Raw genomic sequence first — 15,854 nt, 5'->3', positions numbered from 1 at the left:
GGAGGAAGGGTGGGATATATATTGAATATATAAAATGACAACAATGGATTGCCTGGATTGAGCCCATATTGTAAATGGGGGCTTACGACTGCCCCGTCGTGGAATTGCACGCGATGCAAGCCCTGAACTGTAGGCCATTGGCCACGTTAAGAAAACATTCTGAGATGGCACTGGACTCCACTTACCCAGATTTAGCAAAGGTTGCTGTGATTTATGCAGACTGGGATACTGCTTCACACGCAGTGGGATTGCTAATGACAATAATTTTTTTATTATTATTATTTGTGTGCCGCCCATCTGACTGGGTTGTCCCAGCTACCCTGGGCAGCTCCCAGCAGAATAGTAATGCAGGAAACATTAAAAACTTCCCTAAACAGGGCTGCCTTCTGATGTCTTCTGAAAGCCGGGTAGTTGCTGCACCATTCAGGCATCCTGGAGTCAAATATATAGCACCACCTCTATAATCACATCCCAGGTGCTCTCTCGAGATCCAGCCCTGGCGCTCCTCTCCCCTGGAGTGCGGCATTAACCCATCCATTTTGCATCAATCTTTTTGTGCTTCTCACTGCACTAGGATTTTGGTGGCTTCCCACTGAAAGCCCAACTCTCTTCCTTCACAGGTGGAATGGCTAGGGAAGGGAAGGGGACATTTGACACACCAAAGGAGAGCCTTTAATGGTTTGTCTAAAATAGAACATGGCAGAAGATCTTATGTTAAACCAGATGCACAGCCCACTAGTTCCCCATTTTGTGTATAAACGTGGAGGCTTTATTAATAACTAAATTAACTCTCTTTCTTCTCTTTATATACATTTGCTGTTTCAAGTTGCAATGCACACTCCTTTGTTCCGCAGTTTCCCCCTCCCTTTCTTCTGTATTCTTGTTTGTACAGTACCATCATTTTTACTGCATTCTGTATTTGCTTATGTCTGTAACCCTTCTATTATGAAAAATGACCAAAAAAACTTTTTTTAAAAAAAGTAGTCCACTGAACTTTTCATGAGCAAGTCATAGTTCAGTGGAAAAGAACCTGTTCTGCATGCAGAGGATGCCAGGTTCACTCCTCAGCATCTCCAGGTAGGGCTAGGAGAAAGACTTTCGTCTGAAACCTCCAAGAGTTGCTTCCAGAGTGCACAATCTTTTGCTAGCTAGATAAAAGCTCTGATTCTGCATAAGGTTCTCTCTCTCTCTCTCTCTTTGTATCTGCAGCATGGTGGGTGGGGGAAGTAAAGAGACCATGACTTGCAAAAACCCTATAATGTAGTCCTGACAATATCAGAGGTGGGAGGTGGGCCCAGGCCAAGAATGGCTAACAACAGCTCTGCAGAATGGGCTACCGTAATTATCCTGGAAGTGGCTATAAAGGGACAGTTTAAAGCAACCTTTGAGTGTAGCCTACTTTTGCTAAGCGCTGTTATGCAACAACACCTTTGTGCAATAAATCAGGGGTGTTGAAAAGTGTGGTGCAAGTTATACACCAGCTCCCTGCCCCCAAACCCAGTCACTTGTAGACAGTATTACGCTAGATGGACCAAGAGTCTGGCTCAGCAGAAGGTAGCTTCCTCTGTTCCACTTCCAACAACTGGGAAATATAGGCAGATGGGTGGGATATACCGGTTAATAATTATTATTATTATTATTATTATTATTACAACCTCGCTTGCTGTATATCTTTCGTTTACATTTTCTCCACTTTACCATGCTGAGGTATTTCTTACTTTAGCCCTTCTCCAGACAAGAGCACCTCAAAGTTGCTTTAAAATCTGGTTGTTTTATTGGCCTCTGAAAGAGAATTCCATTAAAATGGCTGGAAGCTGGACATCTCGAGTCAATAAGCAAAGTTACAATGAGAGTGTCTGTCCTGGATTCAACTGCAAGTCGGGGGAGAGCCCTCTTTTTATTTTTTAAAAAGCTTACCCAAGAAAGCAAACATACCAGCATGTAGAACTGTAGGCAACAAAGTGTCTGCCTCAACAATGGGCCGACCCTCCCCATAATTCTGAAGCATTCAACAACCCAAGTCAACACCTCCAAGCAAAACTGCTTCTGCTTGGGACGGACTGTGCAGCGGCTTTTGCTTAACACACAAGATATCAAAGGGTAACATACTAGTGAAGTTTGAATGTTGATTTTTTAAAAAAAGAAAAGAAAAAAAATACACAAATTTTCAAATCGAAAAAAAATGGGGAGCCAGTCTTTCGGAGATCCCACTGCAGTGGATGGGGGGTGTTTTACTCTTCCACTCATTCAGTTAGCTTTGCTCAGAAAAGTCATGATCAGCTCATCTCGCAAATGTCGGTTTTGCAGCAGTTACTACGCTCGGATGTGCCTTCCAAGCTCAGCAACCGAGCCAGGGGTCTGAGCGGTTCTTCCGCATGAGGAAGTTGATCTTTCGAGCCATTTCCGTGTTATAGATCCTCCGGCACGTCTCGTATGCTTCCCGCTGCCTCTTGCGGCAGGGCTTCTCATAATATCGTTGGCGCTTGGCCGTGTCAATGATCCCATCCATAGTTAGGACCCTGAGCAGAGAACAAAGAGAAGAACACGGTCAAATTCTTGTCAGATGAGGTCAAAATCAGGATAGCAACCCACCATCTTCCTCTGTGCCAAATACAGAAAACCTGAGAGGCCAGCTGTGTCCAATTCCCACTCTAAAATACAGAACTAAAATAAGCACCCTCCTCCTCCTCCTCCTCTTCTTCTTTTATGTTGAAGCAGTTTTAGAGGAAATTCCATAAAAACATGATGATTGTGCTGAAGATGTACCTTTTCACCCCAGCCTTTGACACTTGAGATATGTATTTTCAGGACCCACCCTATTTCCGTGACTGTAATCATCATCATCATGACTTGCAAAATATCTAGGCCACTAAAAATTCCCTAATATCAATTAGGGCTATTATAATTTTGCCAAAAGGACATCTTATTGGGGCAAGGGTCCTCCCCATCCTGGTTCCAAACTTGAGATTCAGGCAAGGCGATCTAGGGACTCGCAGGAAGGCTCTGAAACAGAACAAAAACAGCCCCCACCAAAAAAAGTTGGAGACCCAATGCATTGCAATTGGCTGGTGAGTGGGAAGGAGAATTAGGAGGTGAGCCTGCAATTATGGAAAGCCATCTACAGTACTGAACACCTTTGTAGCTAACTGATCCTGAGAGGTTGACAAATGGAAGCTGGATAGTGGCTCAGAGAGAGCCCTCCAGATTCGAATCTCACTTAGCCATCAAGTCATTCCCCTATCACAAAATCAGCTCTCTCTGCTTTGCAGGACGAGGATAATATCAGCCTACCTTATAGGGCTGTAAGGTAGCTGAGACAAAGATATTTGCCAATCGTTGCAAGGACCCATGAGACCCCAAAAACTATTCAACGGCAACTCTCCCAGGGATGAATTGTAAGATGAAATCTGCAATTTATTTTTGTACAACAGAAGCAGCAGTCCAGATAGCTTTAAAAACAAAACAAAAAATAATATAAATGCCAATTTTCTCTTTATGAGAGTTTAAAAACAATTCTGGCTTGATCTACCTCGTTTTGTATTCACATGGCCTGGGAGTGCCAGCCTGTCAGGGTTGGATGAAAAATAATCCTGAATGAGCTCCAAACTCCGCCCACCAGCACCCGGCACCCAACGAGAGGGAGCTTGGTGGCCCCCACCACCCAGCAGGCCAGCCAATCCCGAGGCCAGAAGTTTCTCAGAATGGGCTTATGCAACCTCGTGCACATCCTTGCTCCTAGTCTCATGGGCCAGGACTGTGAGGGAAGACACATGTTTGGCTAGCTGGCGACACAGGCATCTGAAGGGAACATGCAGAGGGCGCAGCAAAAAAGCTACACACACACCGGACCACAGCAACTGTACTTCTAGCTATTTTTAAACCCTTCAGTGGAAGCCTGAGAAAAACGCAGAGAGGCAGTCCCACAACCAGGAAGCAATTTGCTCCCTGACGGATGGACAAGACTTGACCCTGCAATTATCCCTGCTCCCTGAGAAAAGTTCCCTGATGCATCGCAGGTATCACAGAGGCCAGGAACGTTTGTTTTCTCAGCCTGCCAAGAGGCTGCCATGTCTGGAGTCCTTGCAACTTTCTGCCTTCTCCTTCCTTGCCCCACAATGCCACCCAAACTTCCAGCAGAATGTGGTGGGCACCCATCCCCAAGCAATTTGGATGCAAAGGCCTTTAGGTTTTATAGCTCATGCAATTCTGTCCATTGGACAATATTGTTTTAGCAGCCAGCACATATATCATAACACGGCTATCTTCAACCATTGAAGCTCAGGGCCCACTTTTAACCCAAACATGCATCTGGGGACTCATTTCTTAATCTTTTACTAAATATTTGCATGGGTCAGGCCACAACGCAGTTGCAGGTCCACCAGTTGAAGACAGGTGTTGTAACACATTCCTGCGGCCTCAAGCATCTAATCCTTAGTACTTCCCGAGCCCTCTCATTCTCTCTCTGTTTCACTCAACCCTCCTTGCATTTGCATGCAATCTAAGAACAGAGGAAGCTGCCTTATGCAGTAAATCTCTCTCAAAAACAGGTAATATTTCATGGGAACAGGGCATAGCCCATCTCCCCATCAGACCCACAGCTGGTATCAGACACTAACCAAGAACAAAAATGCTTTTGGGTTACCATGCCATGAGCACCGATTTTTGCTGAATGGTCTCCCACCCTCCACATTATAAGCAGACATTGCAAGACACACACACACCAATAAAGTCCTGCAACCAAGTTAAGTACCACTTGAATCCTGTAAAGGCACACTTTGCAACTCAAAAGACTGAACACTCATATAGCAGCAGGCGCTGGTTCTGAAGAACATAATTCAAGCTATTTGTATATACTGTACAGTATATTTTTAAAGCATACAGCCTGAGCCCATCTTTTAAAAAGTTCCATTTATGATATATATCCAGCCAGCAGAGGGCATGACAGCCACATGTTGACTAAAGCTTGCTTACAAGACAGCATTACAAGTCACGACTCTCCCCTTCTCCTGACGAAGGTTGCATAAAACCACCTAACTTGACAACACGAGTCGCCTACATGCCTTTGCCCTAGCAGCCACACATTGGCTGCACAAAATACAACCAGGAAATAAAACCAAAAGCTACTCATTCAACTCATAGAAACATTGTGAAAATGACCCATGGGTGGTTAAGTCCAGTCGAATTTTACTTCGAAGTGTGGCGCTCATCTCACTTTCAGGCTGAGAGAGCCGGCGTTTGTCCGCAGACAGTTTTCTGGGTCATGTGGCCAGCATGACTAAACCGCTTCTGGTGCAACAGAACACTGTGACGAGTGCCAAGTGCATGGAAACACCGTTTACCTTCCCACAAAACCGTGTTTATGGAAGACAATCTTACTCGGCTATGAGTGATTGACAAAGAAGAAAGAAGATTCATCTACTCGCTCTGGTATGCTTTCAAACTGCTATGTTGGCAGGAGCTGGAGCAAAACAATGGGAGCTCACCCCATAGCGCGGATTCAGAACATTGCAGCCAGTCCTGGGGCACAGCAAGGCCAAAGGATGTCTTTACCTGTTGAGGACTCGATATGCAGCCTCCACATTCCCATTGGGCACCATCACTGTTCGAGCGACAAATTTCAAGTGATTGGCCATCTTAGGTGTAGCTGTTTCTAACTCCAGGAACTGGAGACGATCGGCTTCTGGCCCAAACAAGACTCTCCAAAAGATACCTTTAAAATAAATAAATAAAAGGACATCTCACAACTAAACATAAATAAAATATATTGGGGGACTACTGTTAGTGCTAGATGCACAAGAAAGTCCTGGTTCAAATCTCTCCGACCCCATCTGCAATATACCGGTACATTTAAAGTTTTCATACCACTTTTGACAGGCATTGCTCCCCCAAAGAATCCTGGGAACTGGACTTTGTTGTGGGTGCTGAGAGTTATTAGACCACCACCACCACCCCTCTTTTCTGAGTGCTACAATTCCTAGGGTAATTGTTAAATAATTCTAGGAATTGTGTTTAAAGGCATTCTGGACTTCACCAAGATGGATGAAAAGGTGTCTCTCTGCTTTAAGCCTTCTTACAAACCTGGGAATGTATTGTTTTAAAAACTATTATGGCTGTTTTAATGACACAACTATGAATTGCTTCAAGACATACATGTAAAAGGCAATTCGTGAATTCATACCTAAAACAATAATCATTCTAAGTGGGGACACAGGCCTTAGGCTTTTTATTATCGGCTGCCTCCTTCAGTGGGTGGGGTTTTTTAGTCCTCCCTTTAGAAAAGTATGAGTTTCAGATTTTTCTGTTTTATGCTGGTGTTAAATTTATTTATTGCTGTAAGTCACTTTGAGACACTTAAAAAAGAAAAAAGGCAATACATCTGATAAACAACAAAGTTTAGTAAATTATTATTATAATAAATGTACCACTTCTCATCTGGCTGTCCAGTCGGCAGATCTCAAAGTAGATCCACGCAGAGGGCTGAAACCCCAGTCACCTTTTTTAAAAAAAAGAAAATACTGGCTTTCTCTGCTCTTTTCTCAGTTCATTGCCCAATTCTGAATTGTGAAAATCAGGATTTTATCCAATGCTAATTCATACTCAGAGCAAACCCACTGAAGTTGAGAGACATGACTAACTTAGGTCCATTGATTCCAACAGGTCTACTCTGGGTAGAAATAAGCTGGAGACAACCCGTGGCTATTTTCGTTGCCCCTTCTAGGCTCTTTGGGGCCACCTAAACAAATTTACCTGACTATAATAAACAACATAAACATATGGTAGGGGAGGATAATGATGGTATGCCCTTCACACACACACCCCAATTTGAAGGAAACTACGAAGTGATCTCCCCCTTTTTTGGGTGACCTTGGGCCAGTCACTCATCTCTCAACCTAATCTACCTCACAGGGTCGCTGTGAGAAGGTAAAACCGGGAAAAGGAAGGGCATGAATGCAGCAACAAATGAAATAAAACGGGGAGCGCCCCAACTTCTCCCGTCAACTGCAAATAACAAAATCTAAGGGCAGCCCCCTTCCGCCCGCAATGGGGAGGGTTACCCCCCCAAAAAAAAATTCCCACGACAGAGAGGGGAACACTATCCTTCGAAGGAACCGCCACATTATTATTTTTCAGCCCGCCTCCCGCGCTTCCTCCCGGGGCAGCAGCTCCTAATAGAGGCCGGGGATGTGCGCGGCCTACGGCGGACCCGAAGGTAAGCGGGGCAAAGAGGCGCTTCCTCGCGCGCCCCCACCAAGGACTATACTCACCCGCTGCTGGCTCAGCCGGTACCCCTCCCGGAGTCAGGAAACCGGAACCGGAAACGCGTGTTCCTTCCCCTCCCCCTTCTCGCTTCTCCGGCTTGCGGCCTAGTCCTGGTAACCATGGCAACGGGAAGGACTGATTGAGGAGGAGGCCAAATTCCTGTGCCAAAGTTATCCTCTCCCGTTATTACCGAATAGGGACGGCCTCCTTACTGCTATTTTCGGTTCCCCCCCATCCATAATAATAATAATAATAATAATAATAATAATAATAATAATTTATTTATTTATTTATTTATTTATACCCCGCCCATGTGGCTGGGTTTCCCCAGCCACTCTGGGCGGCTTCCAGCAAAATATTAAAATACAAAAATTCATCAAATATTAAAAGCTTTAGTAGTCTAAACATCTAAAAGGCCTTATTGGAAACGACCATCCTGCCCCTACCTAAGGACATTGCATGATAAATAAAAGAGCCAACAATGGCCCGTGTTCAGAAAGAGAACTTGTACAAATATATAAAGCAATAGCATGGGGGGGGGAGGCAGGAAAAACAACCCCATAGCAATAAAAAGACTAATAACTATGAATAAACGATTTAAGCTAGCTGCTGATTTATCATTAGCTTTCCCACTGCAAGCTTTTTTTTTAAATAAAAAATAAAATCAGCCAATAGTCAATGCAAAACTATATGTAAAAATCAAAGCATTGAACTATCCGTGGCTTCTCAACTGCTAAGCAAATCTTTTAAAACGCCGGTTAAAATCCACCAATCAATACAAAAAAACAACACCACAGTGCTTAATACATGTATAATATGTAAAGATTTAAGTATTTATTTTGTGTGCCTGCACAGATTTTTTTATTGTTATGTATTGATGGGTTGATTGAAATAAATAAATAAATAAAGGCTTGCCTGGCAATTAATAACTCTTTTTCTTTTTAAAAACAACAAAAATGTTTTTGAACACAGGACTGAGACAGCAGCAGTAAAAGCCAACTGTTCCTCGAAACAGAACTAGCATCATGCAAATTATTTTCTTCAGTCATTCAGGTATATTGACATGCATAGATTGGCTGTTGCTTTAGCGGCCAGGAGGGGGAGCTAGGGCTTTACAGAACTTAATTCTGGTGTTCAGCACATTCTGGTTAACCAAAGGCCAGAGAAATCAACCCATCCATAAAGTATGTACCATTTCAAGGTGGATGGAGGGAAAGGAGGGCAATATTTAAATGGGTCAAGGTGTGATGACGAGAAAGGGGGTTGTTAGTTAAAAAAAATGTATTAAACACACAAAACACACACAGTACACAATTCTTCTTCTTCTTCTTCTTCTTCTTCTTCTTCTTCTTCTTCTTCTTACCTGACCTTCAACCTAAGTTCACAGGGCAGGTTAATATTAAAATTGCATAATATAGTAAACAGTTTCAAACAACTAAAAAATGCAAACATTAAAATATACAACTCAAGCATCAAAAACCAGGGTAAAGAGGTGTGTATAAATTAATAAATTAATATAACAATACACTATTAAAAATAATAAATAATCTAAACTGCTATAACCGAGGACAACCCTCATGGTTTTATTGTGGTTGCTATGGTTTTAGATTCTTTGCATGCTTCTAACTTGGTTTAAAGCTGCCCAGAGACTGGTCTGTATCAGGTGATTAACAAACTGAACAGATAAATAACACAATGCTAGCTGCAATTGTTAAGCTTCAGTTTTCACGTAGCACTGTCTAAAATATGACACACTTAATTATCCTTCCAGTGCAGCAGCAAGAAGGCATCAAAATATGATGATGATGATTTTAAATACTTTTGGAACCATGGACTCAGCTACATTAGTAAAGAAAAAGTGATTTGAATGCGCTATAAACATGCAACACCAGATGGCACCAGAGAGCAGCAAATTTTACAACACAATTTTCCATAGAGGTTTTTTTCTTTTGTTAAAACAATATAGTTTATTTCTTATTTATAGCGGATTTCCCCCACCCCCTGTGCTTCCACCCCCTGATGCATTTTATGGGTGATGTGCATGAGGGTCCCCGTGAGAGTACCCCAAATGGAAGAAATGTGTAGCAGAAGCCTGTTGTTTGTGGGTGGGGTATAGGAGCATCCCAGACCCTGAAATTTCAAGGCCCAAACCAGATACCTAGGGTGGAACCCTGGTGATGTCAAGGGAACCCCTGCACCAGAGATGTCACAGGGACTGGCTCTACAGACAAGTTTATTAGAAGAGGGGAGCAGAGGAGGGCAAACCCAGAGTGTTTGATGCTATAAATTGCACCCAACTCCTGCAGTGCCCACCTGGACTTTCAAGCCCTCCAGATACCACCTGGAGACTTCAGGTCAGACCTGGGGGTCTGGTAGGGGCATCTAGCTTGTCCCAGAGTGCCCCCATACCCCTAGTAATACTAATACACCTGAGAGCCCCCCAAAAAAAGGCCTTGTGGGGACAGGCTGGGTTTCACACTCCTATCTCTGGATCATAAGCCTTCTGGAAGAAAATGGAATTAGTACAATCTCTGAGGATTCCTCTGACACACAGACCCAGAGGGACGAAAGTCAATCCCCTACTAAGGCCTCCATGCAGTAATCGGTTCTGACAGAGGTGGGGGGCAGAGGGTGTAGAGACCTGGCTGTGATCCCATGATTGACCCAAACCATGAGTGGAGGTGACTGGCACAAAGTGCATTTGCTGAGAATCGGTTTATTTTCCCCGAGACACAAAGCACAAGCTGCCGGTCAGTTTTCTGGCTGAGGATTCTTTGGCCAAGGGGCATCATTGTCAGGAGAAGTTAGTGGTTCTTTTTCTAAACCACACACATGGAGCCCTGTGTCCATACAAACTCTTTACCCAACTTGCAGACCCTCCAAGTGTCCCTGTTTTCCTGGGACAGTCCCAGGTTTACATACGCTGTCCCGGTTTGATCCCAGAATGTCCCGCTTTTCCTTAGTGCATCCCTATTTTCAAAAGAGAAATGTTGGAGGGTATGGAATCATGCAATCCCCGAGCCAAGGAGATAAGTAACTATACAGTGGCACCTCTAGTTGCGGACACGATCCGTTCCGGGGTGCAAAAAGTCCGCAACTAGAGCAGCGCTTCTGCACAAGCGCAGAGTGCTTCTGTGCATGCGCAAAGTGCGCAGAACGCTTTGCACATGTGCGCGGGGCGAAGCCCGGAAGTATGAAAAGACGCAACATGAACCTAACGCAACACGAGGTATGACTGTATGACCTTTAGAAGACATCTGAAGGCAACCCTGTACAGGAAAGTTTGTTTGTTTGTTTAAAGTTTTATTATGTTTTTATATATGTTGGAAGCTGCCCAGAGTGGCTGGGGTATAAATAATAAATTATTATGACTATTATTATTATTATTATTATTATTATTATTATTATGGAATAGGACGTCCCTATTTTCACCGGAGAAACGTTGGAGGGTATGGGCCTTGCAGTGCTGAGCTCGAAAATGCCACTCCATAAATATTAAGTTCTTAAACCATACACTCTGCAAGCCTGCAAACAAAACCTTTTAGCGGCATCCTTAGAAGCTGGCATCACCCAAAAATTTGCTGATTTGGCTTGAGATTGGCAAGTCCGGTTTGGCTAGCTGCTTCTGACATGTGACGGTGATGTGTGCTTCTTGTTAGCCACCGCTTTCTGACAGTTATTGACGGTGTACTGCTGACTGCCTCAAATTTTCAAGGGTCAGTGTGCGCTTTTCTGGTGCATGAACCCCTCTTCTGCAAGCCAAGTTGCGCTGAATCGTCCAACGATATGATGTTGTTGTTGTTCAGTCGTTCAGTCGTGTCCGACTCTTCGTGACCCCATGGACCAGAGCACGCCAGGCACCCCTATCCTCCACTTCCTCCCACAGTTTGGCCAAACTCATGCTAGTCGCTTCAAGAACACTGTCCAACCATCTCATCCTCTGTCGTCCCCTTCTCCTTGTGCCCTCCATCTTTCCCAATATCAGGGTCTTTTCTAGGGAGTCTTCTCTTCTCATGAGGTGGCCAAAGTATTGGAGCCTCAGCTTCAGGATCTGTCCTTCCAATGAGCACTCGGGGCTCATTTCCTTCAGAATGGATAGGTTTGATCTTCTTGCAGTCCATGGGACTCTCAAGAGTCTCCTCCAGCACCATAATTCAAAAGCATCAATTCTTCGGCGATCAGCCTTCTTTATGGTCCAGCTCTCACTTCCATACATCACTACTGGGAAAACCATAGCTTTAACTATATGGACCTTTGTCGGCAAGGTGATGTCTCTGCTTTTTAAGATGCTGTCTGGGTTTGTCATTGCTTTCCTCCCAAGAAGCAGGCGTCTTTTAATTTCGTGACTGCTGTCACCATCTGCAGTGATCATGGAGCCCAAGAAAGTAAAATACCCGAAGGGCTGCCTCTCCCATGGAAGACGGAGCTGGCTTTGCTTTCTGCTGCTCTGGAGGGTAAAGGCTCCGTACCAATGGGTTCAAATGAAGGTAAAGGAGATTCCGATTAAACATTAGGAATAACTTTCTGGCGGTAGCAGCTCTTCAACGGAAGGACGGACTCCCTCAGTAGGTGGTGGACTCTCCTTCCTTGGAGATCTTTAAGGAGGCTGGGTAGCCCATCTCTCAGGGATTTGTTTTGCAAGAAATCCAGCTAGTTGATCTTTGGGGGGGAAACATCCAAGCTAAAATTCTCTGACTTAACTGCAGCATGCTTTCAGTGTTATGAGTAACTTTCTAAGGAAACTGAAGTGTTCCCATTGGAATCATTATTGTGCATGTCTCAAAATATCTACTTGAAGCATTTTTGTTTGTTTGTTTTAAACTGAAGTTTATGCAGAAAAAGCGAGCACACACACACACACACAAAAACAACCCGAAACCAAAGGGCGGTATTGCTGATCTACTCAGATCTTCAGAGAACAGGCAGAACCACACATGGAGAACTGATCCCCCGCGACACCGCAGAAAAAGTAACCTCTGCCTTGAAAGCCGAGGCTCGCAGCCGACAGCCAATACCCAGGTACATGACAAGTGTCCACACACACAGGCCAAACTCCACTTTGATGCATGGTGCGTCAACTAATTGAATCACGAATCTGTTGTTGTTGTTCTTTGAAGGTAGAGGCCTTCGTTACAGAGACATAGGCATCGTCCCTGTGCTGTAATTTTGCCTGGATGGTGGTCACCTAAGTTGATGGAGGATTGGGGTTGGGGGCTAGTTGGACTGCAGATACAGAAAGGGGCAAGCAAAACAATCAAATGGCTGAAGCAGCTCCCCTGTAAGGAAAAGTTGCGGCGACTGGAACTTTCCAGTTCAGGGAAAAGACGAATAAGAGGTGACATGATAGCTTATAAAATTCTGTGTGGCATGGAGGAAGCGTAGAGAAGCAAGATTTTCTCCCTCTTTCTTAGCACTAGAACTCATGGAAGCTGAATGCTGGGAGATTCAGGGCACATAAAAGAAATGGCTTCTTCATGTAGTGAATAGTTAGACTCTGGAACTCCCTCCCACATGAGGCAGGGACAGCCACCAACTTGGCTGGCTACAAAAGAGGATTGGGCTAACTCACGGAAGAGAAGGGCTACCGATTGTTACTAGTTATGCTCTGTCTCCACAGTGGGAGGCAGTAATGCTTCTGAATCCCAGTTGCTGGAGACTACAGGAGGGGAGAGAAATAGAGCTCTCGTGCTCAGGTCCTGCTTGGTGGGGTGTCTCCCATTGGGGCATCTGTTTGGCCACTGTGAGAACAGGATGCTGGACTGGATGGGCCTGCTTTGTCCCGACCCAGTAGGGCTCTTCTGATGCTTTGATGGAACCTCCAGGTGCAGAGGCAGTCTATCTGGATCCCTGTGTTTTATGGGGCATTTGGCCACTGTGAAAAGCAGGATGCTGATCCAGCAGCCAGGCCCTTCTTAAGTTCTTATGCCAATATCCTCCCCCAATTCCTGTTTTGCCGGACAGAGAGAGAGAGAGAGAAGTTCCCCTGTGCCAAAGTATCCCTCCTGCAAATTCCCTGGTGAAACAGCTGGTTCATCCACAATAATTCCCTGTGGGTGATAGAGAGGAGCAGCTGCTTTTGATGTGGGCTGAGACCAGACGCTGCGGTGCCTCCTGCAAGTCAGGGCATGAACCGCCTCACCTGTCGACATCACGAGGCAAAGAGGCGCGCCTGGAACAGGTTGGGCTCCCGAGGCGGGCAGCAGGTGGAACACACGTGCCCAGGCTGTCTCTCCCACTCTGGAGCCTGTGATGGGCAAACCTGTCCATCTCGGCTTTCTAATCTCTTCCCACATTGGTTTGAGATTTACCTGGCTGAAAGAACTGGCTGCAGCAGTTTCTGCATTGGTTACTTCCAAGACTGGATTGCTACAATACGCTCCTTGTGGGGCTTTCCCTCACGCTGCAGTCAGAAGCTGCGGTCGGTGCAGAATGCTGCAACACGATTGCTGACAGGAGGGAGGCCTTGTCAGCATAGAAAACCTGTGCTCAGAGATCTGCACTGTCCACTGATTTGCTACCGGGTCTAGTTCAAGGTGTTAGTATTAGCATATAAAGTCCTTAACAACTTGGGACCACTCTACCTGCGAGATCGCCTTACCACATTATATGCCCGCTTGACCCCTGGAACTCCCTGCCTATTGATATCAGGCAAGCAGCTTCACTGTACTTTCTGGTGTATGCTAAAAACATTTTTGTTTAGGCAGGCCTCCCAGACATGTAAAATGTGGAGGTATGTTTTAATCAGCTTTTAGCTTATTGCTGATTTTATCTTTTGAATGTTTTAAAGAGTTGGTTTTACTGATAATGTTTTATTCGCTTTGTAAACCGCTTTGAGGATTTTTATTTTTAAACAATCAAGTAGTGTATCAAGTTTATGAAATGAATGAATGAATGAAAACTCACCAGCATTTAAATGCAATTCACCACCACTACCAAGACACCTATTTTGGGATGCAATTTTGCCTGAAAAGGCACCATTTTGCATAGCAGTATCCTGTAATATAATGCATTTGTGTATGTTCTTATCACAAATCTAGGAATTTGTAAGTGCAACAGGATATTCAGTGGGGGTTTTCTGTTCGCTTAACTGGGCTTGCAAAATTCAGAAGCGTGCAGATTTCAAAGGACAGCCAAGTTTCAGTTCTCCTCTTGTTCCAGAAACATCTAACTAAGGTGGTTTTGCCTTGAAATGCAAACTGAATCAAATTTGTCCCCCACCCCAAAGGAGGAACACAACTTCCCAGGAAGTGCCCTTCGCAATGCACCCAACCCAGGTAAGGGGCAGAACAGAGGACAGAACAGGACATCATCCAGAGTGGCAGGAAGCAGACTCCTCTGATTGGATAGTATGGATTTATGGGTGCCTGTCCTCCCAATTCTGCCCCACTGCTGTGATTCGTCCAGACTCCTATTGAATCATGGCATGCCCAATCCCCCCCAACCCCCCAAATCACGGAGAATGAGAGATCAGCAGCCATACAAGGGAAGCTTCAGTTGGTCACTTCAAGGTCATTTTTTTAACTTGCCACAGCTAACCAGCTGGGGGAACCTGGGATTCTGCTGCAAAGCTTGGAGGTTAATGTACACCTTTCTGCAGCCACGGCACCACACCTGAGCACCTTTGCACACCAGGTGCTTCCCACGAGAAAGGTGGGGAGAAGCCTTGCTTTGCATCGAGAGAAGCACAGCTTTTTGGAGCCTTATCTATAAAAGAACCACCTTTTTCCCTTGGGGAGGAGAGGAACCCACATTGCTAATGGCACCTGCCTGCTCAACTAACCTGCTCCACTAATTGTCCTCCCTAGACCTGGGGGGCGGGGGGAACGTAAGCAGGTAACACACCAATTACAAAAAGGCTAGTCAGTGTGTGAAATCTTTTGAGGTTGTTTTCTGGGAAATTCTCTCCTCCCACCCAGCCCCTCCGCCTGTACTTTGTATAGCTACAAGATGGGATTTTTGTTAGGGGGGAGCTAGAATGTCCAGACCAATTCTTTTGATGCATAAATAGCTTAAACTGGCTCTGTTAATTACAGGTAGGTAGCCGCGTTGGTCTGCCATAGTCGAAACAAAATTAAAAAATTCCTTCCAGTAGCACCTTAGAGAACTAAGTTTGTTATTGGTATGTGCTTTCGTGTGCAAAGGTATCTGAAGAAGTGTGCACGCACACGAAAGCTCATACCAATAACAAACTTAGTTGGTCTCTAAGGTGCTACTCGAAGGTAATTTTGGGTCTGTTAAGTAACTGCTTTGTTATGTAAGCTAGGGAGCAAAGTGTTGCCACAGAAACTAACTAGCTGGAGATCTTTCGGGAAGCCGAACAGAAGAGAACACGTGCGTTTGGGAAACAGTAAGCCGGGCAGTTTTGCAACTGCGGCGGACAAACACGCAGGACTTTTGACTTTCGTCTCGAGGCAGAATCCAAATTCCACACCCCACCTCCATCCCCTTCCTAAAATGCGTTTTAAAAACCAGCACACAGGTTGGTGCAGATTGCAAAACGCTGCAGCGCAATTGCTGACAGGAGCGGGGCCTGCTCGGAAATCTGCGGCAGTTGTCAATGGTTGTTAAAATGGTTGGATTTAGCTAAAGTGGCA

General features: G+C 44.9%; 1 protein-coding gene across 1 annotated transcript; it reads right to left on the bottom strand.

Annotated features, from left to right (window-relative positions):
* Positions 1-2,150: 2,150 nt before the first annotated feature.
* MRPS21 (mitochondrial ribosomal protein S21) lies at positions 2,151-7,329 on the bottom strand. The gene is made up of 3 exons (XM_033136036.1): positions 7,266-7,329; positions 5,551-5,710; positions 2,151-2,519 (listed from the first exon to the last, which is right to left on the bottom strand). Exons 2-3 carry the CDS (start codon positions 5,631-5,633, stop codon positions 2,339-2,341), a joined length of 264 nt encoding a protein of 87 aa, XP_032991927.1. The 5' UTR covers positions 5,634-5,710; positions 7,266-7,329; the 3' UTR covers positions 2,151-2,338.
* Between the last annotated feature and the right edge of the window lie 8,525 nt (positions 7,330-15,854).

This window comes from Lacerta agilis, chromosome 17 (genome assembly GCF_009819535.1).
Source record: "Lacerta agilis isolate rLacAgi1 chromosome 17, rLacAgi1.pri, whole genome shotgun sequence".
Classification (NCBI taxonomy): domain Eukaryota; kingdom Metazoa; phylum Chordata; class Lepidosauria; order Squamata; family Lacertidae; genus Lacerta; species Lacerta agilis.
The sequence above is the reverse complement of the archived record's forward strand: the minus strand, read 5'-3'. Positions and strand labels throughout refer to the sequence as shown.